Here is a 26100-nt window from a genome sequence, read left to right as displayed (position 1 = left end):
AGACAGACAGAGAGAGAACACAGACAGACAGAGAGAGAACACGAGTGGGGGGAGGAGCAGAGAGAGAAGGAGACACAGAATCCAAAGCAGGCTCCAGGCTTTGATCTGTCAGCACAGAGCCCGACGTGGGGCTCAAACCCACGAGCAGTGAAATCATGACCTGACCAAAGTTGGACGCTAAACCGACTGAGCCACCCAAGCGCCCCAAGCACCTGACTCTTGATTTCAGCTCAGGTCATGATCCCCTGGTCGGTGAGGTCAAGCCCTGTGTCAGGCTCTGCACTGACTGTGTGAATTCTGCTTAGGATTCTCTCTCTCTCCCTCTCTTTCTGCCCCTCTCCTGTTCATACACACGCACTCTCTGTCTCTCTCTCTCTCTCTCTCTTTCTCTCAAAATTAATAAATAAACTTTAAAAAAATAGTCCAGCACTAACAAACTAGCAGGAAACTGAAATCATTTTTAGTAAAATTCTGCCTTTTTAATAATGGTAAACAGAATAAAATAATTTCTAAAAATGAATTTGTGCTCTAGTTTGTTTTTTCAGATTTTAAAATTTCTGCCTTTTTGTTTCCCTTTAGAGTCACAAGTAAAAAAGGAAACAAAACCAGGTAAAAAATATTTGTATTCTTAAATAGATACAAAGCTGATATTGCCTTCATCTTAGAACTAAAAGAGGCTTACCACCCACCAATGGAGATTTACAGGGTGTCCCGGAACCTTATTGTTTTTCTTACTCTGTTGCTCAGTATGGTTTTATATCACTGGATTAGCTGAGAAGGGGGATATTCTGTAGGCAAAAACACCTAGAATATGGCTTTAAATGGACCACAGTAGATACTCTAGGTTTCAGGAGACATTTCTGGGAGTCCTTCAACCCTAGTATTATCATATTTAATTTGTAGGTTTATTTCCAATGACATAGCAATGACAAAATCACAGACTACTGGGATTTGAAGAGAAAAATCACAAGAATTTATTAAACACCTGTTAGGAGCTAAGGAACAGCTTAGGACTTTTATTTTCATTATAATGCTGTGAGACACATGGAACATGACAATTATTATGCATATTTAATGTGTGTGGAAACAGCTCAATAGACTCCACTCAGAAAATAATTTATTTTTCCAAGGTTTTCCAGCTAATAAATGTTGGAGCTAGGATTCTGCCCATGTCGGATTAACTCAAAACTTTGGGTGCTTCCACTAAGAAATTGTCCCTGACTAATGATTATTTTATGAAGAGGTAACATTGACCTAAAACCAGAGTGACCTTTCCAAGTTTATATTGCTATTTAGTGTTTAAGTCCTAGCTCTGGTACCAACTAACCCTGACCTGAGGCAAGTTAAAAAAAAAAAAACCCTCAGGCTCCATGGAAGCTATTTCTTCACTATAAAAAATTGTATAGCAAGTTTCCTCAATGTCAACAAATTCAAGAATCCAAGTTTAAATGTACATACAACACTATATTACCCTTTTAATTCTCACCAAAACTTACCTAGCAACTGATCAGAAGCTTGATCCTAATTGCTCTTATAAATAATATATTGTTAATGTATCAAGGCTTATGAATGCCTAAGTACTGTCTTATGATTTATTTTTCTGACTGTATTTTTTTTTTTGCTGCAATTCAATGTTAGCAGATGGAAACATTTTGCATTTTCCTTTGTTTTTAAACCGGAAACCATTGGAAACTTCTAGTTAGGCCTAATGCCATTTCAAACTTTTATTTATTATTGGAAAATAACACAATTTTGCAGGTAATTTAATTGATTCTGTTCTTTATATATAAATGTTTCATTTAGAACTTCATCTGAAAAAACTCAAATACATAGGACATGTATTATTTTTATCTGGAATGCTTACATAGAATTTTGACAAGAAAATTTTAAATATTTCCAGTAATATGCATTTGCTGTCTATGCTTTAGTATTTATGCTTTGTTACAACTTATCCTTTGTAAAATAGAAGTACTTAAATGTAAATAAGAATTCTTGTTATATTGTTTTCATGCAACCAAAACCATTAAATTTTTCACTTAAACTAAATTGACATGAAAACTTAGAAAGTTTTTTTCTGTGTGGACATATTTCCGACATGTGTCTATTATTTTCTGCTAAACAAATCACTGGCCTATGGAACAGAGAAAAAAATCACCGTATGTTAATTTATAAAGCTTCTAAACATCTGAAAAGATTTTATTTTTATTATTTTCAGAACAAGACAGAGCAAAACCGGAAAAGACTGTTTCTCATGGTAAACCAGGTATTTTGCAGGTGGTGTCTATAGTATAAAATTGTCTCTCCATGTTCTGGTTTCAGCAGAATGAAGAGTCTCATGTCAAATCTAAAGTTTTGAGGGATGATTCAAGTCTTAAGTCACCCAACTTCTAGAACATCTCCAATTTTAGTCATCTCCACCATATTTTTTTTTTTTTTTAATTTTTGGGACAGAGAGAGACAGAGCATGAACGGGGGAGGGGCAGAGAGAGAGGGAGACACAGAATCGGAAACAGGCTCCAGGCTCCGAGCCATCAGCCCAAAGCCTGACGCGGGGCTCGAACTCGCAGACCGCGAGATCGTGACCTGGCTGAAGTCGGACGCTTAACCGACTGCGCCACCCAGGCGCCCCCTCCACCATATTTTTTGAACTGAGGACTTGACCTGTAACAGTAACTACACAGTCTATCCCTTCTCATCAGATACTTAGCTGAGTAAGATCATCACCTCCAGCACTGAGGTGAATGGGCTCCATGGTTTACTTCTGTTCTGCATTCTGCAAGATGTCCTTGGGAAACTTACAATTCAGAACGGCTCATTCAAACATGACATCTTACATTTCAAAACCCCCAAGAAAAGGAAATCAACATTTCTCCCTGTTTCCTCTCCTCCTTCCTTCCTCCGTCTTTGCCTCACTTTCTTTTTTTTCAACCCTGGTCTTACATTTTGGAGAAAGTAGAGGTAAGCCAGTGTGTTCTGCTCAGAAAGAGAGACACAGAATTTACCAAAACAAATGTGTTGTTTTTTATTTAAGACTAAAAACTTTTAAGTTTTCATTTACGCTAATTAAATATGACTTTAATTTTGAGGCAGTCCCAAGCCTCAGTTATTGTCCTTCATTCCAGGCTGAATTGTTTACCCGAAGTTGTAAATGTGGTTAGGCCAGAATCTTTAATAAGGTAAAAACATGCTTTCTGTAAGCATATCTTAGGAAACATTTTCCTTATACTTCTAAAATTTTTACTTTAGGAAAACTGTTTACAATGGGTTTGAGTCCATTTGCTTTCATTTGCTCAGGCTTTAAAATACATGACACACCAACAAAAGAAGCTATAGGAGTAGACAAAGCAGAGCTGTAGTGTGAGGAACCAAGAATAACTGTCTATATTGACATAAGCAGAACCTTAGAACCTCCTCATTTAATGAATAATAAAATCTTGCTATTTTCTTGACTGTCCCAAATGTCACTCATTTTGAGCTGAAATACAGAGAGTGAGTTTAGTCTCCAAGTATACAGCAAGCACACTGTCCTCCAGCCACATCTTTCTTTTATTGTAGTGAGAATATCCGTATTCTAAATTCTTCCCAGGGAAACATTCTAATTGATTAATTCCCACTGCTGAATTATTTAAAAGTTTCATTTTACATAAGATCATTTTAATAATCTCTCTATACCGATCCAAGTCTCTTTGATTATGTCTATAAAAACATAGAGAACAGAAGACATCCCATAAATGTACCACTTTGCCCTTCCCCAGCTTTGTACGATAAAACATACACACACACACACACACACACACACAAAACAAAAACAAGAAAAACCCTTGGGTCCCTAGGCTAATCCTGGGTTCCCAGGGAGGTATTTTGCACTAGAAAAATTAAAAAATGCTTCTTCCTGTTCCAGTTCAATTATTAAAAAGTATATGTGCTTTTTGTTAAAAAAAAAAAAAAAACAGAACAAAACAGAACAAAACAACCCCTGCATAGATAAATACAGTGAAACACAGTGAAGGCAAGGAATAGGGTGTATATTGGCAGGTTAGGGGACGATTCCAATTAGGAAAACTTTCATGGTAGGATAGCTGCAAAGGATGTCTGCAGCTGGACACTTTTTCTTTGTGCTCCATCCAATTTGAATAGAAGATATAGCTTGCTGTGTTTTTGGAAAAACAGCTAACTTTTTCTCAGTATTGGTGTTATTTCAAAGAGAATACAAAATATCAAAGTTGACTTATGTCACTGTTTTATAGTAATGTATTTAAATTTCCTACTTGTGTTAAAATTTTTTCCTATCACAGAAGAAAAAGTTGTCAAGCAGGTAAAAGCTACTACAATAGAAAAACCAGGTAAGATATTTCATATTTTTCTTCTGTGTATCAGCTTTATGTTACATGGGTACACACACACACACACACACACACACATTTTCACTGAAGTGTATAGTTTCAGTGCTATAAATTTTAAGATTTTGAATTCTTATAAATCACTAAAATATATACTCAATAAATTAACAGTGGAAAACTAAAGAGATATAATTTAATTTTTAAGTGTGCTTGATCTAAGCTTGCATATAACTCATAAAGTAATCCAAGTAATACATTGATTATCATATACTATTAGGTGTTTAATCTTATTTCATTTTAACTTATTTTTAAGTTTATTTATTTATTTTGAAAGAGACAGAGACAGCACACAAGCAGGGGAGGGGCAGAGAGAGGGAAAAAGAGAGAATCCCTAGCAGGCTCCACACTGGCAGTACAGAGCCTGACGCCGGGCTCAAATTTATGAAATTGTGAAATCATGACCTGAGTTGAAACCAAGAGTTGGATGCTTAAGTGACTGAACCACCCAGACATGCCAGAGCGTATAATATTAAAATAGTTCATCTCTCAGTATTTCCTGTGAGGAGAAAAAAAGGAACATGCACACTTCTCCCATTCTGAAGTTCTTTCCTAGAGGGATGAATAAAATGGAGTCTTCATCTCACCTGACATCCTAAACCATTGAATCTTTTCCATTGAATTCCAACATCGAAATTCTACCCACCTGGACAACTGGCAGTTAATAGAGTCCCATTTCTTACTAAAAAAATCATTTCAAAGGAAAATGTCTGTGAAGTAATTTTTTCATTTTAACTGAGAGAATCATGATAATCAGGATTTAAATACAGTTTCTCAGTGGAAAATATAATAGAATTCAGGAAAGAACTAATTATTTATATAATTATATACTATTAACACATGAGGAAAAAAAAGAAACCTTATGAGGCCATTTACTCATGACCTCATATGTCCTTTGTACTCTATTATAGCCATTGTCAAAGCTCATAATTTCAGCTAATGTTCCTTTAATGTGCACCCTAAGGTGTTAATGTGCCCCCATGAGTATTTCATTTAGTTATATGGGTATTTAGAGATTATAAAGAAGCTAGCCCAATGTACTTGTGTGCCAAATATAGAGATTGTTTTAAATTTTGCATACGTTCTGTGTGTCATAATTTTTCAGAAAGCAGTGTAATTGGTATATTTGCTGACAGTGAAAGGATAGTGCTCAGAGAGAATGGAATAGTTTAATATAAGAAGAGGATCTAAAACTAAGAAGAAATAAACACAGATGCTAAAGAGTTACTTTTTCAAAGGTTTGCACTCATCAATATGCCATTTACTTTTCTCCACTCTTTACAGTCAAGCTCAAACCAACAAGTAAGAGATGAAAAGAATAAAATCTGAAAACTAATGCTTGGCTATTTTAATTTTAACACTTTGCTTGTTTTTTCTTTAATTGTTAATTTTGGTGATGCCTAAGTCTAAATTACCTGTATAGATGACAAAATAAGGTTTTGCAATAGCTTTGATTTAACGTCTTTGCCTTTCACTAGTAATTAATACTTTGCTATAATTATCCAGAAGAAATCTCTGGAAGTTGTATCACCATTACTAATACTAAAAGAGCGATTCCTCATAGGCTATAAAATACCACTAAGAAGTTAGAGTAAACAGGTAGTCCTTCAAACACACACAGTGAATAACAAAGGAAAATAAAATGATACACAATTATCAGTGTTATGAACCACATGTTGATTTTGATTTGTTTGTTTTAAGTAGCATTAATTATATTGTAGGTAGACTTTGCTATTTCAAAATCCATGAGATTGTAATCATATTACCATTTTTTTATTAAAATCATGAACTCTTCTTAGGAGTGTGAACTTAAAAGATCATTCATTTTACTGCTCAGGAATGATACAGAGATTACAGTGACAGAGAGTTTAATAGGTGACTATTAGGCTCAGAAGGGCAATAGGCTCCTTGTCACATAGATAGTAAATAAGTCCAAAATTGTCTCCAAGTTTTGATCTTGGTCCTTGAATGTCATGTATATGAAACAACTTCAATGAAAGCATGATTGGCTGTTGCTCAAATATGCTCCGGATCCTATATCAAAAAAGGATTGACCCCATCCAAAGATGAATTTGGTGAGATCAATTAGGAGACCATATAGGTGGTTTCAGGAGATAATATGCAAATATGTGTAGCCTAATAGAACGTATTCACCTCCTGGAACCTGTTGCATATATTTTGAATATGCATTTTTATATGATTATTATTACTGCAATCTATTATACTTTTGTAGTTGCCTTTATTATGACAGTTTAAGAAGTTTAATATCAGCTTTTCAATTTTATTTTATTTTGCATGCTTATTTAATATTAACATTTATGCAAATTAAGTTCACGAAAGTGTATTCTTAAATGCTATCAATCTCTAATTTACAAATATCCAGTTTAGTCTTAGGACAACATAGGTTCTGCATCTTCCCACATACTTCACTGCTGGTGCATGACGTTGGGGAAACATAGTAGTACTTTTAGAATCCAAATTCAGGAGTGAGTGAAGAAAAAGACAGATAAACATCAGTAACAGCTCAGGAGGACTAACCCAGGGTGATTAGAAAGAACTAACACTTGGCAATGATCCAAATATCCTCAACTCCATTCAATGTATCCTACCCATAATGGCTTCATTTGAAATTCCACTTTTGATGAAGGAGAGAGATCTATTTTTCTTTATTTCAAATATTTTTCATGGGACTAAGAGAGATACCAATTACACATTTGATTCCATTTGTCATGTCCTCGAATTAACAGATTCATCTGTGAGAGTTCTAACTGGACCTGGAAAGAGATCCAGGAGAGGTCCAGGAAAACAAAAATACAAAATGTGGTACTTTCTGGCATAGGGTGGGTCTAGGTTCAATTTTCAACAATAAAATAATGTCCAGCACAAATTACTTCTGATCTGGCAAGAAAGGAACTAGAAGGAGTCAGAGAGGTACAAAGGGGAGCTTGTAAAATGCCAAAGAGAAATGTCATCTGCTTTAAAGTATCCCTAAGGAATTACTCTACCTTTAGCAGAGAAAGAAAAATCCTCTTTTTATTCTCCTTTTGTCGTAGTCTAGCCTCTTCTTTCTATACCATGTGGCCTCAAGAGGGATAGTACCTTTGTATCTTACAGGTTGCCCTGAGAATGAACCTGACTGTGTTTATAATGCGTTTCTATGGCAATATGCTTTCTGAGTTCCAGCGTGCAAATGACTTTGAGGGCATGCTTCCCATATAAACTGAGGATCACTTGTAAACACATAAGTAAGAAATGCTTGCTACACAAACAATCCACAGATTGCCAATTAATTTTAATTTCTCTTTCTAGAAAAAGCTGAACATCAAGAAAAAGAATCTCCATCTATAAAAACAGGTGTTTTTACATTCTGTCTTAATTGCCTCTTTGTATTAAATTTAAAAATTAAAACAAAGCCTACAACTGTTTTTCATTTTGTCCTGGTAATTTTTAGTCTGGTTTTGCAGCAAAATCTAGTTTATCTGATATAGATAAGCTGACAATCATACATTTTGCTGAGTATTATAACCAGTATGTATAGGATTGCCAAACATACTGTTATAATACAGCAGTATATTTGGTTTCACGTTTTTTTTTTAATTCTAGTTATGTAACATATAGTGTAATATTGGTTTCAGGATTAGAATTTGGTGATTCATCACTTACATATAACATCCAATGCTCATCCCAAGAAATGCCCTCCTTAATACCCATCACTCATTTAGTCCACTCCCTGTACACCTCCTCTCCAGTAGCCCTCAGCTTGTTCTCTATAGTTAAGAGTCTCTTATGGTTATAATACAGCACTATTAGCAAAATAGTATTTGATTTCATGATTCACAAGCACCTTTCACTGTTGTCAATATCAATGTCATGTGTCATACTGATTAAGTCAATTCACTGCTGATAGTATTGTAAAATAACTTGCCAAATTGCACAAATTACATTTTACTGAAAACTAATCATGAATTTCAGCTTGATATATGTTCTTAAATATAAAATATATAATTGCTAGCTTAATATTTAAAAAAATACTACTCAAATTTTAAAACTATAATGGTTGGCATGGTTCAAACACGAAGGCATACATTATAGGAGACTAATTGTGAAAATATACCTCCTTCTCCTCTCTTTTTCCCTATTCTACCAGTTCCTATTCCAAAATATCCAATAGGTAATTACTGTTATTTCTTATTGTCTCCTTCTAGCAACATACATACATAGCATGTACACATAATATACATATACATACATGCTTATATAAAATAAATATATATATCCCCACTTTTATTTTTTACACAAATTATGACATACTCTATAAGTTACCATGTCCTAGATTTTTCTATTTAAGAATGTATTTTGAAATTTTGAATTTGAAATGTAAAAATTAATTCAAATTTTGAAATTTTAAATTTGAAATGAATTTTACATTTCAAATTTGAAAATTTGAATGTATTTTGAAAATAATAGTATTCTATTAGATAGTTGTATAGTTAACTAATCTCTGATTGGTATGTTTAGGTTGTCTAACAAGATTTCTATACTGATACAAAATAATATATATATATATATATATATATATATATATATATATATCTACCAGTCTAGTTTTGTTACTTTATCTTTGGAGTAAAATTTCTTAAAGTGTTTTAGTGAAATGGTATATACAATGTAATTTTTATAGATAATTCTAATTGTTCTCTGATATAAGTTGTATCGATTTATATTCCCACAGTTAATGAATTAGAATTAGTTGACCCAATTTTGAGTGATTTGAATTGTTCACAGTCATGACCACATGCTGTAAACTTTTTTATAAATAAATCAATCTTTAGGTGTATGACTGCATAATTAATGTTTTTAGTTAACAGTTTCAGAAGACAAGGAATATTGGAGAAAGAAGTCATGTATTTGGATGGTATAGTTTTGTGGTTTTCATCTACCACTCATTTATTCCCCCTGAGATTTTATAAAATCAGTTTCTTCATTTAAAATGCTGTATTGGGGGACTTAGACATTTAATATGAATTAAAGTTAACATGTATTCTGCAAAGATGATGGTGGAATATGCATTTTATGCTATTTAGAAATAGTAAGGCATTCAAATTTTTGTGAGCATTCAAATTGCATCAAATCAAACATGAGGTTTTATAGGGATAAAGAGAGACCAAGAGGATTCTATATTTGAAAGCTGTACAATCTCTTCTACAGAGAATTCATTAGGAATATAACTTTAAAATTCCTCAAAAGGCATTTTCTATTGCTTATTTTAATATAAGGTTAGCCTATTCCTATTTTAACTCAGACAGAAATAAGAATATAAATGACTGATATTTTACCTATGGGTGGAAATTGACCACTGGTTTTCTTTTTTTCTTTACTTTTTAGACAAACCCAAACCAACTACAAGTAAGTGTAGAATGTTAAAATTAAAAATTTGCTATTTAATTATTTTAATTTTATAACCCTTGGAGTTTATATGCAGCAGAGAAAGGATGGTATGTTTATTAAGGCGATAGTCATTATGCGATCACCTATGTAAATGATTCTGATTGACAAAGAATAATGTGTATGTTGTATTCATTTATCCTTGAACATGTCTTTATTGGGCACCTATTAGCACACTATACCAGGATATGTGAGAGAATGCCTACAATGTTTTCTGTTGTCATGCCTGTGTAATTAATACATTTACCATAATAATGCTGTGTGGAAAATAGTGGTTGGGTCTTTCTTTTATGTACTTCCTTTTGTTTGTGAGGATGTATTGAGTAAACACAGTATGGAGATCCCTCTAATAGTTGCTTCTGAGCTCGGAAAATTTAGAACACATAATACCTGTCTCCAATTATTTAATTTTAAGCACATGAGCCTTTTATTATCTTACTTTTTGAAAGCCTGAAGGTGAATTGTTTTTAGTTTCAGAATCACTGTTTTATTTTTGACATTCCAAGAAATAATACGAATATAACAGTTAATACAGTTTTGAAAATTTATGTTTTGTGTAATTTCATAAAAATGAAACTATTATGTATTAAATTATGACCCAGACTTTAACCTGGAGTAAAAATCTGTGCATTTCAATCTAGCAGCTATATCTAAAGTTTTGAAATGCCAAGGAATAGCTTGGTTCCTTAAAAGTATCATGACAGATTCCTTACAAATGCAGCAACAATTTTCTTATAAATGAATTTTATGTTAAAATATTAAATGTTGCCTTTGAGTTGGAGAAAATCTTTAGCACATCTAGTTTTTATTATTTCTATGGATATAAAGAGTATTGTAAAATTTAACAGCTGAAAGTCAAAACTAGAATGCTAATATATCACCATAATCCCTTGTAAATACTGTTTTGTTTATGACTCATTATTCATCTTTCATCTTCATTATTATAAAATATGTTAATCAATTTTTCTTGAATTTTTAATATAGCTTCCAGAAAAGTTATGGAAGACAAAATCAAATGTATCAGGTTTATAGAAAATGTTATCACTTTAAATGAATTGTGAGGAAAAATACATTTTAAAAACCTACCATGTTATATTTTACAATATTATTGGTCTATGAAATAGCTGAAAGAACAAAAAGAAAGGCTGGTTCTATATTATCATAAAGACAAGTAGCATTTTATTTCTTGTCTCACTATTCTGACAATAGTCACCATGAGCTGAATTTATTTCTGAGATGTTTTTCAGTCTCATCCCACGACCCCACCTATTACATTTAGTATAACTTCTTATATGTGTAGTGGCTTTATAAATATTCAATGAATAAATGCATGCACATATGTATGAAGATCAAGTTAAAAGTTTGTGAAATAGAGCTGTATAATTTGTAATTAAGAAAACTAAGCAAAGGACTTCAAACTGATTCATTCTACTATATAGAATTAGACTGTTTTAGATTCGTCTGTAGAGTAGTTCTAATTTCAAAATAGATTTCTAGTTACAGTTTTCAGAGATATTAGTTACCAGTGTGTTTCTTTGCCATTTTAAGTATATGTGTTTATTGTCATTACCAGTGGAATTTAATAGGATATACCTGGAGGTAAAGCTCAGTTGTATGCTACTGAAATACAAAATTATTCTTTCCTTTTCTTTTTCTATATATTCTTCTTTTTTTCTAAAGAAGAAACATCAGAAATCATAGAATCAGGTAAATATTTACTTTCCCAAAGGAGGTAACATAGATCAGTTGAAACAGATCTGTATGTAAATTTATCTTTATCTAGCTGTGTAACATTTAGGAAAATCCCTTACCCAGTTCAGCTTCCTGGTTTCCTCACCTATAAAACAGGCAAAATGACTTCCCAAAAGGCTTACAACAGTTAAGTATTAAATAAGAAACATATGCAACATTCCCACTACATAATTACTTGTCACTCATTACATATTGATTTTCTTCTCACTCTTGTCTGATAAATATAGTTGAAGAAAATCATCAATCAACCAAAAGTGTTTTGAAAAGCCTATGTCCACTTTTGGTTTGGAGACAATTTGTGACTCTCATTGTTTTTAATCCATTGTTTTATTTATTGAGCACCCATAGCACCAGTCAAATACTCATTTCCTTAAGAAAACAGTTGAAAATTCAGATGTTTTTTCCTGTTGTTACTAGTTAACATTTAATAAATGAATGGCTTGCTTTAACTCTACTTCAAAGTGCATTTAAAAAAAAGACAAAAAGTAAAAGGGAAGGGGCTCTGCCATACAGGTGACTGAATACAAGCTAAATAACTAAGCATAACAAAAATACCTATGTTCTCACACATGGGAGGTACCCTCTTCCTTCACATCTTGCAAAAGCAGAGCCCTAACCCCCTACACTTATGGGATTAAGTCCTATCTCCAACTGTTTACTTCAAGATTGAGTAAGAAACTCATGGTTTTTAAACTGATAATTTCTTGTTATTATATTTTCCCTCCTAGGGAAGAAGAAAATTGAAAAACCTGAAAAAGAAAGTAAAGGTAAAGATGACATTTAAAGACATATGCACTGGGGCGCCTGGGTGGCGCAGTCGGTTAAGCGTCCGACTTCAGCCAGGTCACGATCTCGTGGTCCTTGAGTTCGAGCCCCGCGTCAGGCTCTGGGCTGATGGCTCGGAGCCTGGAGCCTGTTTCCGATTCTGTGTCTCCCTCTCTCTCTGCCCCTCCCCCGTTCATGCTTTGTCTCTCTCTGTCCCAAAAATAAATAAAAAACGTTGAAAAAAAAAATTTTTTTTAAAAAATAAATAAATAAAATAAAGACATATGTACCAAATTAACAATAAAAGCACAGAAATAAAAAAACACAGAATTATATAAATTATGCCACTTAAAAGCAATTCATGAAAATGTGGGCAGCGATTTTAAAGCATATATCAGAATTACAATTCACTATAGGATTTTCCATGCAAAAGGTGTAGATATCACTTATTATTACATATGCAAAAAGAGAGAAATTAGGTTCTGCTATTTCTAAATTAATACCATAGAATTCTTTTCATATAATACCTGAAGTGTGAATATTAACTACACAAAATTTAATTCCAAACCTTAGGAAGACCTATGAATAAATGTGATATATGATTCAAAATTACCTTCACTTTTTTTCTACAGAAAAAACAGAAATGAAACATCTTAAAGAAGAAAAAGGTAATCTTTTAAAAGATTGAAAAGTGAAATGCAAAGCCCTGAAGCAAAAATACTTGAGTTGAGGATTATTTATATCACTTTAAAGTAAAACTTTTATTTGTGTACATGATGAGAGCTAAGGTCATTTAAAAAAGAAATGTGGAAAATAATCAGTGGATATGTGGTAACGGCCATGGCAAAGGAACAGTGGATGGCAGGCCAGTCCCAACAAATATGTGTTGCACCATCGGTGAGCAACAAGTCTAGAAGCTGCATCACAAAGTTGCTATTTTTCTTAACATTGGGTGTATTTATTTGTAAACGATAAAAGATAATATGATAATCACTGATTTTCAATGCAGGTATCTGAAAAAACTTGCAAAGACCTTAATTACCAGAGAAATATTCTATTGGATCAAGAAGAAAGCATTCTTAGACATATCGAAAAGATTGTTAATTATGAAAGAAGACAGATGTTTTCTTTTGTTTTTTAGTTTATCCTCAATTTCAGTTACTCAGGATGACCAATTGTTCACAGATTCTAGTTAGTTTAAATACTGTAATCAGTGCAATCATGTTATATCCCTGTTTATGCAAACAAAACAATCTCTACTGGTGACGTTTATTTTTGTTAGATGTTAGAAGAGAAAAAATTTTTAAATCATCCTGAGAAAATATTTACCACATTTAAATATTCCCATTTTCCCAAAGCTTGGTTGAAGTGAGCCAAAATTTTTATGAAAATTCCCTTTAAAAATTCATAGTTTAATTTACATTTTCCTTATCAACAGTCTCAACAAGAAAAGAAAGTCTTCAATCACACAATGTGACAAAAGGTAATCTTGAATCAACTTTGCAAATATCCAATTGCTAAGTTAGTATGGAGGTGCCTAAATTATGTTTGCACTAAAACTAAATTTTTTAAAGCAAAGAAGTCTCGCAGCTATACACTTATGCTAGTAGCAGAAGTGGAGAGGTGGGAAATCTAGCAGGGAGTTTACATTTCAGTGTAAAACTAGCCAACGTAAAGAAATCAAAAATGTTAACAACATAAACATTCAATAGAATATCCTAGTACATACCAGAAGATAAATTTCTCTATTACAAAAGACTTTCGTAACATGCGTAAGGTCAAAAATGATATAGTGGTAAAAATAGATAGAGTAAGAATTATTTTATGTATTACATAAATACAGCCAAAATTATAAATACCTTTTTATTACCTAAACTTGGCCCTTTAAATTAATTCAAGAAGTGGATGGTGGAGGGAAAATGCCAGCATGCACATGGAAGGGAGATGTCTTTTACCTAAAATAAGAACGACATGTTTTGGTGATTTGATCATCAAAAAACTACAAATGGATGTTATAACTGAATTATGCAATCTGAGTGATATAATTTTTAAAAATCTAATTAGCTCGGGGTACCTGGGTGGCTCAGTTGGTTGAGTGTCCGACATCGGCTCAGGTCATGATCTCGCGGCTGGGGAGTTCAAGCCCCATGTCAGGCTCTGTGCTGACAGCTCAGAGCCTGGAGCCTGCATCAGATTCTGTGTCTCCCTCTCTCTCTGCTCCTCCCCTACTCGTGTTCTGTCTTTCTCTCTCTCTCTCTCAAAAATAAACATTAAAAAAAAAGAATTTAAAAAAATAAAAAATAAAATTAAAAAATCTAATTAACTCAAAAGGTAATGGTATTTAAATATTTTAAATTTTAAGGTGCTAAGTAAACATGCCATAACTGAACAATTATTTTCATTCATAGCAAATATATACATCTCCAGTGTGTGGAGAGAGGAAATGAGTCTTGTTTTTTACTGGTTCCTTCTTTCTGCTTAGTGTATTATGTACGCCTGAAATGACGTACTGAAAGGACATAGCTACATATAAAATTTAGACATATAGTCATTAGTAGTTTAGACTTATAATTATCAGTCATACTAGATGGTAAAATTTAGATTAAGAACAAACCAAATCTGTAGAAGCATAAAGGGCCATAAATTTTATATCTCAACTTTCTTAACTTTTAAAATATTGCCTAGCATTTTTTAGGATAATTAGCTAGAAGAATGAGAAGATATGTTATTTTAAAAACCCACTGGTACATCCTTTCCTAACTAATCGTATTAGTTCATTTAATCCTTAGAACAGGCCCAATTATGCCCAACTTAAAGATAAGGTAAATGTGATGAAGGAACATCTAACATCTCAGAGTGTTTACCTGGTAGAGACAGGATTTGGCTCAAAGTAAATATGATGCCAAAGACTTAACGGTTAAATCCATTCGATCCCACTTCCCTACCCTATCGCACTGTGGCACATACAGGAGAATGTATGGGCACAATCAGGGCAGCCCAAAGAAAAAATGTACCCCTAAAGGAAAAAATGTTTCCAAGAGAGTGGTAACTCCCTTCTTACCCCACTGTGTGAGTCCATCATTTCCAAGATCTTTATATTATGAAAACACAGTAGGGACAAATTATTATATATGAAAGCACAAGACTAACCTGGAGCTAGTTGAGAGTACAGGCATATTCTTATTCATTCCTTCATCCAACAGATAATTCATTGTATTTCAGTAAATGTTTACTGTACTCCTTTTTAAGTTCCTGTCTTTTAGTCAGTGATAGTATTTTTAAAGGAGAAATAATAACACATGACCCTTACTGAAGTATTTTTTCTAAATTATTTTGTGTTTTGAATACATGAGGTATGCAGCTGTAATATAACTAAAACCATAAGTATCTCAAAGGAAAAAAAATTTTCTAAAAACCTTTCTATTGGCATTAACCACTTTCTGTAAATTCATAATCCCTAGGTTTATACTAAAAACTCTGCAAGTCTCAAAGTAAATCATATAATGCAGATTCCTTTAAAAATTTATGTTTTCAAGTCTGGCCCTTTAAATTAGACTAATGTTGGGATGGTAGCTATACTTGCGATGAACACAGCATGATTATAAACTTGTCAAATCAGCAAGTTATACACCTGAAACTTGTAAGATTATGTGTCAACTATACTAAGAAAAAAAAATAGACTAACGTTAGTACAATGTAGATGTTACCAATCTTTTTTTTCTTTCCAAGAAGTTAGAATATCTGTTACGGTATTTGGTATTTGGGACAATCATCTCACTTTATATTTTTGTCCTACATACATACACTTTAATGTAAAAAGGTACTACTTTGAAGAATTATAGTCTCTCATTGAAACTAGACAAATGGTTATGAAAAATTAAACTGATTTTGCATGTTGCTTTTTAAGGTTTAGTTATTCATCATTATTACCTTTGAAAGGAAAATAATTCTTAATGTTACATTTTATGGAATTTGGAAACTTTAAACAAATATTTACATTAATTACATCATACAAAGTAATTTTACTCAACTTAGTTATAATTAAAGTTGAACCAAAACACTTAATTTAACAAGAATCCTGCTGATTTTAGTAAGTGTTTAAAATGTAAACATGTTGTAACATCTATAATAATTAAGCGCTTTTATTATATTTCACATGAAAACAATTAATACACTCAAAGACCCATGTTCTCAGGCAATAGTTATATTCTTACATTACAGTAAGCAATAAGAAAGTCAAAAGATGTGAGATACTTTCACGTAGTCCATCAATGTATAATTTCTTTGCATTTTATCTGAGTTAAACAAAACTTTTTTTTTTTTTTTTTTTTTTTTTTAGCAGAAAAACCTGCAAGAGTATCAAGTAAGTACTGCTTGTATTGATGATAAATTCTCTTTGGCATGCAGTATAAATTTCCAGCTGAAACTCATAAAATATTTATACTTTTAATGTGTTCAGAGACTGAGTCATTTCATACTAAACCCTCTGATAGAAATTTAACTTTTAAACTTAGTTATGTTGAAACTTAAAAAACTATGTTATTTGAAATAACTTGTAACAGAAATAATTGATCGTGTTCTCAAGCCTGAAGATTAAAGGGACTTGCATTCAAATACATTAATTTTTTTCAGTGACTGAAGCAAAATGAAATAAAATAATCCTGTTTCTGCCTTCAACTTTCAATCACTAAAGATTTGCTGTAGAGTACATATGATTGAGCAATAATGTTTTATTTGCTGGTATTTTCTAATGGTTGTTAACTTAAATATAATTATATATCTGAGAAGAATAACATAGCTAAGAATGGATCTAAGCTCATGTATCATAAACAGACAAAGTTCTCAGAAAACACTCTCTAAAATGTCAATTTCTAGGTACCCAAAGGCATTCTAAATACATACAATACAACTTTAAATTTTCCTGTAAGTTCCTAAAAATTCTTAGAGATAGGAATTTTCCCTCCCATGTTTTCTGATTTTTAAAAAAGTCATTTCAAATCGATGCTGTCTAGTGCAATTTCATGTGAACAACACATGTAATTTTAAATTTTCTGGTAAATACATTAAAAGGATAAAAAGAAACATGTTAAAATAATTTTAATGTTTAAATATTTATATAAATATTATTTCATTATATATCAATATAGAACACATTGATAGTTTACACTGTTTTTTGAAATCTTGTGGTGTGTGTCTGTGTTTTACACTTAGCACATTTCGGTACCCCAAAGCCCCATGTGGTTAGTGGCAACTACATTGGACAGAGCAGATCTTAATATTTCTTGAGCATTTCTGCTGTACACACTACATCGTGAGTATTGAGGACAGTATAAGACAATCATCAAATGTGGTACCTGCCACATCTCTCATTTGAACCTCTTTGACAGCAAATAATAGAACTCCGCATGGACTTACTTCAGGGATTTAAAAAAAGAAGAATAACAAGGGTGCAGAATTGTGTCACTGATGCAAGGGCAAAGCTTCCAGCTGATACTCAAGAAAGCCCTCTGAAACCATTCCACTCCACACTCTTTCCTTATACCCAAAGGTAGTCAGGGCAGACTTCATGAAGGAAGTGATTACAAAATTTATAATTTGAAGAATGGTTAGGTTTGAATAACTGGAAAAAGACTGAAGTAAATGTAAAGGAAGAACTCACTTCCCCTGTGTTTCTTCTGCACTCTTACAGAAGTACCACGCTCCCGGCACTTCCTACCCTAGATATATGGGGTTTTTTTTTGTTTTGTTTTGTTTTGTTTCCACACCAAGAAATTCTCTGTGATGCCAGCTTGGTGTCATACAATTTCAGTCACTTCTGACACTAACTGGGTTTAGCACAGTCCCCAGAGGTTAACGGCTTAGTTTCACAAGACTCCTCCCCATTTCTGTTGTCAATTGTTAAGTAGTAGGTCCCCAGGTTATTCATAGTTTCCATCCAACATGGCTACAAATCAATGGTTCTCATGACTTCCTCCCTTGAATTCAATTATTTGCTAGAACATCTAACAGAACTCAGAGAAACAATTACATCTACTAGTTTATTATATAATAAAGGATATGATAAAGGATACAGATGAACAGCCAGATGAAGAAATACATAGGGCAAAGTCTGAAAGGGTCCCAAGCACAGAAACTTCTGCCCCTGTGGAGTTGGGGTAAGCCACTTTCCTTGTATGTAGATGGGTTTACTTGAATCCATCTAATCCCATACTTGAGAGAATTTTTAATGGAGGCTTTATACATACATAGGCATGATTGATCGTAAACTCCATCTCCAGTCCCCTTCCCCTTCCTGGAGGATGGGGAGTGGGGTTGAAAGTTTCAGGTTTCTAATCGTGGCTTGGTATTTTTGGTGACCAGCCCCCATCCAGGAGCCCACCAAGCATTTGCCTCATTGGCAAATCTATCACCTAGTAGATTCTAAGGGATTTAGAAACTCTATGCCAGGAACCAGGGGCAGAAACCAATATATATATAATATATACAATATATAATAATATACAATATATATCAAAGTCAGCAACCAAGAAAACTTGGTATAAGGGCAATTAAAAGACAAGTTAGCTGAAGTTAAGGGCTAGTGTCAGAAAGCAGTGGAGGTAAGGACATGTAGGGTTAAAATATGAGGTAGAGATCCTGCAGGCCAAAGGACTTTGGACCTACTGCCACAGAAAACTGTGGTTTACTTTATATAAGGGCGTAAAAAGGAGGGAATTGTTGGGAAGAAATAAGTGTAAATAAGTAAATGAGAAATAAGAATAGTAACTGAAAACAGTGTGATGAAAAAATGTCTACTTTTTCTTATGGATCATATGAGATAAATGTCCAATGACATCATGAGATGATACATTTTAATAAATTGGTTGCTATGCATATGAATATTATATTCTCTATAGAACATATTTTTATCAGGCTTTTTTTGGAGGCAATCATCAAAAACTTCAGGTATTTATCTAATAAAACATACTGAAGATCATTTAAACTGAAGATTCATTGTTCTTTTTCTCAACCCATTTTCAGCATTACGTCCATGTGTATTTATTTTTGGTCAGACTTCTTATTTATCTTTCAGTCTTTTCTTTGTCTTTCATAAGGGAGGTTCACAAAAAGCTTTTGCTTTGAGCCCAGACTTGCACGCACATTCTCTAACTCCACGCTGGTGCCTGCATGTCTTGTCTTCTGGGTGGCTTTTCTGCTTTGGTACTGGAAGCACAGAGACTGCCCTTCATTCCTGGGTCTTTTGGTTGGGAAGGAAGGGTGCTAATGTGTGGAAAAGGATTAGTGTAATACAGAAGGGGGTATTTCTTCTTGAATTCTGGTTCACTCTGCTTGAGATGCTTGAGATCATCCCAGTGGACTGGATTCTCAAATATCTGGGGTTTTATTATAGGCATAAAGAAGATGCTGATAAGAATCAGCAATACACAAATATCTATGACATCAGTGAAAGTAACATTGCAAAATCAAAATTTCCATGATTCATAGGCAATTATGGTTTAAATTGATGCTTGCTTTTGTGGGTTTATTTTCTGTAAGGATGTAGCTTTCTGATTCTAAATATCCATTTGATTTTCATTCTGTATATTTTCTATAGATATGGCAATTATATAATGAATTATTTACTTTCCATAGAATTCAGAAGAAGACATCAAGGAATGTTAAGTTGTATTATATTTAAGATATATTACCTTAAAAATTAAAAGCAAAATAAACACATTTTTGAATTTTAAATGGCCCAACCATTTGATATTATTTTAAGTCTTTTGAGAAAATTATTTTCTGAAAAATATAAATAACTGTACATCCAAAAACATTACTCCCCAGGAAGTTTCCCAAAGGCAAAATATGAAATAAAGCAGAGAACTGAAAACATACATTATCATAAGGCAAATAGTGCCAAGGGAAGACTAGCACCTAGTGGAATTGCAAGGCTCTTGATGTAGCTGAGACATTGACAGTATATTTATAACAATGGGTGTGGGGATATCAAAGACAAAGATTTTATAGAAGCCCATAGTTATTTTGTTTTTATTATCTGGTAGACAACATTTGAGTAAAGAGAGGTTGGCTTCCCCTTAAAATTAGTATTTTAAAAGAAGTGATGCAGTAAGAACATTTCTTGAGATGCTTCTATGTGGAAATTTAACTTTAGTATCTTTTCCTATAACACTTTTCTTTGAACATGAGCATTTTCCCATCAGCAACTCAACAAAATTATCTGCATAGACTGGTTTGGGATCATCATAAAGCCTCTGAGATCTAATTTTGATATCAAAGATAATGAATTTAATTTTTAAGGACATACTAATAAAAATATTTTATAGAAGTTAATTACTTTTTAAGGACACTTCAAACAAGACTGGCCAGGATTTCCATGTTTTAGGCAACTTCCTTTATAGCTTACATTTGTGATTTGCTTTAGAAAGCTTTCTAACTTTTAAAATACTCATTCATTTTTTCGTTTTGCATTTTTTCTTTTTACGTAAATATATATTAATGAGTAATTTGCATCAATATTACAGTTTGGTGAATATTTTAGATATCAGAATTAAGCCATTTTGGACATTTATCTAAAATTTAAGCACAAGGTGCTTAAAAATTAAACAAGGATGTAAAAGCTTATAGCCTTTCTTGATTTACACATTTGATATAACTTATGTTAAAGACTTCTTTTAAAAGAATCTAATTAAACATAACTAAAGTATAACATTTATCATAATAAAAGTGTAGCCTATTTTGTATTGATTATATGTCCCTGCATTGAAAATTTTCAAGAATTTCAAAAATCCAGAATTTATTAATAGGTATGTAATTCCCATTTGAAAGAATATTTCACTTTTTGAGACAAATTATTAATAAGTCTGTGAATTATAAAATTAAAATCTAGTGACATAAAGAACTAATTTTCATAAATTCTTAAACACAAGAAAAATATGCTTTGCTTTATGACGATATTATATATAGTTGCCTTTTATAAATAATGAAATTAATGAATAAAATGATTGAATTCAACCTAAAAGTCTTCTAATGGTTAATTCATGTCTAAATCAATTTATTTATGTCATCGAAGACTAATTAAGTTGATTTTTTTTCCTAATTTATCACTTGTTGGTCTCTCATATATATGAAACTATAGGACGTATTCTGAGATTTTCTCTTAATGGTATGTTCTCAGATTCATAAGTGTTTTTGTATAGTTATAGTTATAGTTTATTCATTTTTATTACTGTATAGTATATTACTTTGTAAATATACACATTATAATCTATTCTACTATCATTAAATATTTGCTTTACTCCTAATTTATTTAAGATTTTTCTGTGTTTATTTATTTTTTTTAATTTTTTTAACGTTTTTTATTTATTTTTGAGACAGAGAGAGACAGAGCATGAACGGGGGAGGGGCAGAGAGAGAGGGAGACACAGAATCAGAAGCAGGCTCCAGGCTCTGAGCCATCAGCCCAGAGCCCGACTCGGGGCTCAAACTCACGGACCATGACATCGTGACCTGAGCCAAAGTCGGACCCCCAACCGACTGAGCCACCCAGGCGCCCCTCTGTGTTTATTTTTAGATATCTTAATGTGGATGTTTATTTTATTAGTCTCTACCTTTCTCCTTTACTAATATAAGCATATAAGGCAGTGAGTTTAAATTCTATTTCAGCAACATCCCACAAGCTTTTATATGCAATATTTTCATTATCGTTCTGTTGCAAGTATACCTTAATTCCATCAACATAAATTCTTTAACTAGCATTTTACATGGAAATTTTAAAACTTGTTTTTCAATTTCCAAACCTGTGGGGATTGTAAAGATCATCCTCTTTTAACCAATGCCTAATTTAATTATATAGTGGTTAGAGAAAATGGTCTCCTCTTTAAAATACATTGAGCTTTATCTTACAAACAAATATATTTGTTTTAGTAGGTATTCCATATTTCATCCAGAATAATGTGCGTTTTCTAATGGTTGGAAGCATGATCCTATATTGATTGAGTCAAGATTCATTGTTTTTCAATTACCCTTTATCTTCATTAATTTTTTGAATAATAGAAGTACCAATAATTGGATAAACTATATTAAAATCTTCCTCCAAGATGGAAAATTTTCAGTTTATCCTGTAGTTTTATCAATTTTTATGTTAGGAGCTGTTTTATACATTTTATCCAAGCTTTATGTATCTTTTTGGTGAATTGAACATTTATCTTTACATAGTAACTTCTATATTCCATATAATGACCTTTTTTAAGTAAAGTGTATCTGATATTATTACAATTACTCCAGCTTTCTTTTGGTTAGTATTTTATCAGAATTTTTTATTACAAACTTTTATTTTATATCTTTTCATGACATTTATGTTATTTACTAAAGAGATATCTAAAACAAAATGTCATGAAAAGATATAAAATAAAAGTTTGTAATAAAAAATTCTGATAAAATACTAACCAAAAGAAAGCTGGAGTAATTGTAATAATATCAGATATTAAAAAATAAAAAAAAATAAAAATAAAAAAAATTAAAAAAAATAAAAAAAAAATAAAAAAATTTACTCTTTCTTTATCCAGTACAATGGCCTTCACTTTTAATCTGATGAATTTCAACTACTCACATTAGTTGTGATTATTAATATTTTAGGTCTAGTTCTTACCATCTTGCTTGTTTTATATTTCTCATGTTCTCTAAACACTTCTTCATAATTTTTCTTGTCCGTTACAAAATTGAGTGTTTTTTTCCCTTTAAATATATTTTTATTTTCTGTTTTCTAATGTCTACCTATCTGGAAAGACAACACTCTATTTCTCTTACTTCAGCCGTGACCCTTGAAATTTTACTATGCACATTTAAAGAATAAAATTACTATAAAACACCCTCCCCCAGGGCGCCTGAGTGGCTCAGTCGGTTAAGCGTCTGACTTCGGCTCAGGTTATGATCTCACAGTCTGTGAGTTCGAGCCCCTGCGTAGGGCTCTGTGCTGACAGCTCAGAGGCTGGAGCCTGCTTCCGATTTTGTGTCTCCCTCTCTCTCTGGCCCGCCCCCACTCACACTCTGTCTCTTTCTCTCTCTCTCTCACAAATAAATAAACGTTAAAAAAAAAAAAAAAAAAACCAACACCCTCTTCCAAACAAGAGAAGGATGCTACATTTAAATTTCATCACATCTTGGGGCGCCTGGGTGGTGCAGTCGGTTAAGCGTCCGACTTCAGCCAGGTCACGATCTCGCGGTCCGTGAGTTCGAGCCCCGCGTCAGGCTCTGGGCTGATGGCTCGGAGCCTGGAGCCTGTTTCCGATTCTGTGTCTCCCTCTCTCTCTGCCCCTCCCCCGTTCATGCTCTGTCTCTCTCTGTCCCAAAAATAAAAAAATAAAAAAAAAAAAATAAATTTCATCACATCTAAACCTGATTTACATGCTAATTTTGTTCAATAGTTGAATTATAACCTTTAAAAGAATCTGAATGTCAAATTGTATTAGTATTATTTTTCAACGTGTGTCTATCTTCACCTACAGATTTCTCAGTTACATTGCTACCATCTCTCTCACATCTCTGACTTTTCCTTCAACATCATACTTCTTTAGCATCTCCTTCTCTAGTAGCGTCTTGAGCAAAGACCTATTGGTGGAAAGTGTTCTCAGGTTTTATTTATGTGACAATGTCTTTATTTTTTTATTTTTTCTTTTTTAATTTTTTTTTCAACGTTTTTTATTTTTATTTTTGGGACAGAGAGAGACAGAGCATGAACGGGGGAGGGGCAGAGAGAGAGGGAGACACAGAATCGGAAACAGGCCCCAGGCTCCGAGCCATCAGCCCAGAGCCTGACGCGGGGCTCGAACTCAGGGACCGCGAGATCGTGACCTGGCTGAAGTCGGACGCCCAACCGACTACGCCACCCAGGCGCCCCGACAATGTCTTTAAATCATCCTTATTGTCGAAAGCCTTTTGCTAAGCACAAGATCTAGGTCACCAGTTAGGCACTCTGATTACTTTGAGTACATCGTGTTACTGTATTGCTTTCTCTTCCTCCACTAAGGTAGAGGAATTCTGTTACAAGTTGAATTGTCATTCCTTCCATATGACCTATCCTTTCTCTCTGTCTTCTTATATATTTTTTCTTTGCCCTTGATCCACTGCAGACTCACTATAGTTTATGGAGTGAGAGCTTCTTTTTATTGTGAAATTTTTCCAGGGCACATGGAGTCATTTTTCTTTCCTTTACCACTTTGGAGAATTCATAGCCATTATTTCTTCAAATATTACTATTTTTTCCTTGTGCTCATTATTAATGTGTTAGGTATGCACATTTTTCTTCTTTCAACATCTCTTTCTAATTTTTCATCTCCTCATTTCTCTATGATGTATTTAGTGTAATTTTTTCAGTCTTAACATACATTCACTAATTATTTCTTCAGTTCTATATGTTATTTTACCCATCCAGTGAGAATTTTATATAATTTATATTTTATTATAATAGTTTTTTTCAAATCTTACTGGTTATTTTAATAATCTATTGTTTGTCCTTATTTTTGAATTCATATTTTAATTCTTAGAAGATTTATATATATATTAAAGTTCAAGTTTGAAAAATTGAATATCTGAAGTACCTTGTGATATAAATGTGTTGTTTGTTGTTTCTTCAGGCTCTCCCTTATGAAGGCTTTTTTCTTTCTGTGATTGGAACTTTGATTATGAGCTCATAGTTTTATTTTATTTCCTTCACTTTTATCTAAAATTATCTTTCTTTCTCTCCATTGTCCCTATCTTGCTCAACTTTTATTCCACCCCTAGAAGTGTCTTACCATTTGTGGGATTCTGTCCTGCAAGTGAACCCTGGCTCATAAGTTCCCCAGGGGTCACGGGGTACCAGATGGTACCAGCACTCACACTTCGTGGTGAACCCTTTATGCTTACCTGCTCTGGGACTGGGCAAAGCCCTTCCCAGGTTCAGCTGATGATCTCAAGTTGTCATTACTCACTTTTCAGAAAATGCTTATTGGCTGTTTGGGGGTTTCCTGTTTGGGGTGTCTCTCAGACTCCCTATTGCCTTCCTCTCCTTCCTTCTCCGTAGATGCTAATACCTGGTAGGTTTCTGACTGTTTCAGTCCACATTTCTAGGGCTCATTTCAGTTTGTTTTAAATATTGTCCATCGGTTTCACTCTCTGTTTTTACAAGGGGATTTGAAGGAGATTTAAATACTGTGTTGTTGCTATCTTCTCCAAATCACCTGGGGCACTTATATTTTTGTCCCACCATCTCTGGCTTAACAAAGGCTCACAGCCTATGCACCCCTACTTTGCTCCTTGCACACTTAGTTTTTGAGTTCTTGTTTTACTATAAGCACTTGGCCACAGGGTGACCTCACCGTTCGTGAATCAGCAGGTGTTCTTTTTCTCCTCTTGCAACAGAAGGGAAGATTCTGGAAGTTTCCTTTGTCTCCTCTGAGCCCAGCACTTCAACAAAAAGTATGATTTTGTAGCGAATATTGTCTATCGTGTTCTCAGAATTAGAGTCCAAGAGTTGTTTTTTTAATGTTATCCCCAAACCTTGTTTTAACAAGATTCATGCCTTACTTGCTTAAATTAAAAAGTGAAACTCTGATGTTCTAGTTCTGGGCAATTGTATAAAATTTATTATTAAAACTTTATACGGGGCGCCTGGGTGGCGCAGTCGGTTAAGCGTCCGACTTCAGCCAGGTCACGATCTCGCGGTCCGTGAGTTCGAGCCCCGCGTCAGGCTCTGGGCTGATGG

At 33.2% G+C, this 26100-nt stretch overlaps 1 protein-coding gene across 1 annotated transcript in view; it reads left to right on the top strand.

Annotated features, from left to right (window-relative positions):
• The window catches only part of TRDN (triadin), a 393952-nt gene that overhangs the window by 346274 nt on the left and 21578 nt on the right, over window positions 1-26100 (top strand). The window contains exons 28-38 of the mRNA XM_058735145.1: window positions 580-609; window positions 2216-2263; window positions 4296-4343; window positions 5682-5699; window positions 7707-7751; window positions 9783-9803; window positions 11523-11549; window positions 12323-12361; window positions 12992-13027; window positions 13798-13842; window positions 16699-16722. Of these exons, the coding sequence (XP_058591128.1) occupies window positions 580-609; window positions 2216-2263; window positions 4296-4343; window positions 5682-5699; window positions 7707-7751; window positions 9783-9803; window positions 11523-11549; window positions 12323-12361; window positions 12992-13027; window positions 13798-13842; window positions 16699-16722 (381 nt within the window). The remainder of the gene's footprint in view (window positions 1-579; window positions 610-2215; window positions 2264-4295; window positions 4344-5681; window positions 5700-7706; window positions 7752-9782; window positions 9804-11522; window positions 11550-12322; window positions 12362-12991; window positions 13028-13797; window positions 13843-16698; window positions 16723-26100) is intronic.

Source organism: Neofelis nebulosa, chromosome 6 (assembly GCF_028018385.1).
Source record: "Neofelis nebulosa isolate mNeoNeb1 chromosome 6, mNeoNeb1.pri, whole genome shotgun sequence".
NCBI classification, from domain to species: domain Eukaryota; kingdom Metazoa; phylum Chordata; class Mammalia; order Carnivora; family Felidae; genus Neofelis; species Neofelis nebulosa.
Note: the sequence above shows the minus strand (reverse complement) of the source record. Positions and strands in the feature narration are given on the sequence as shown.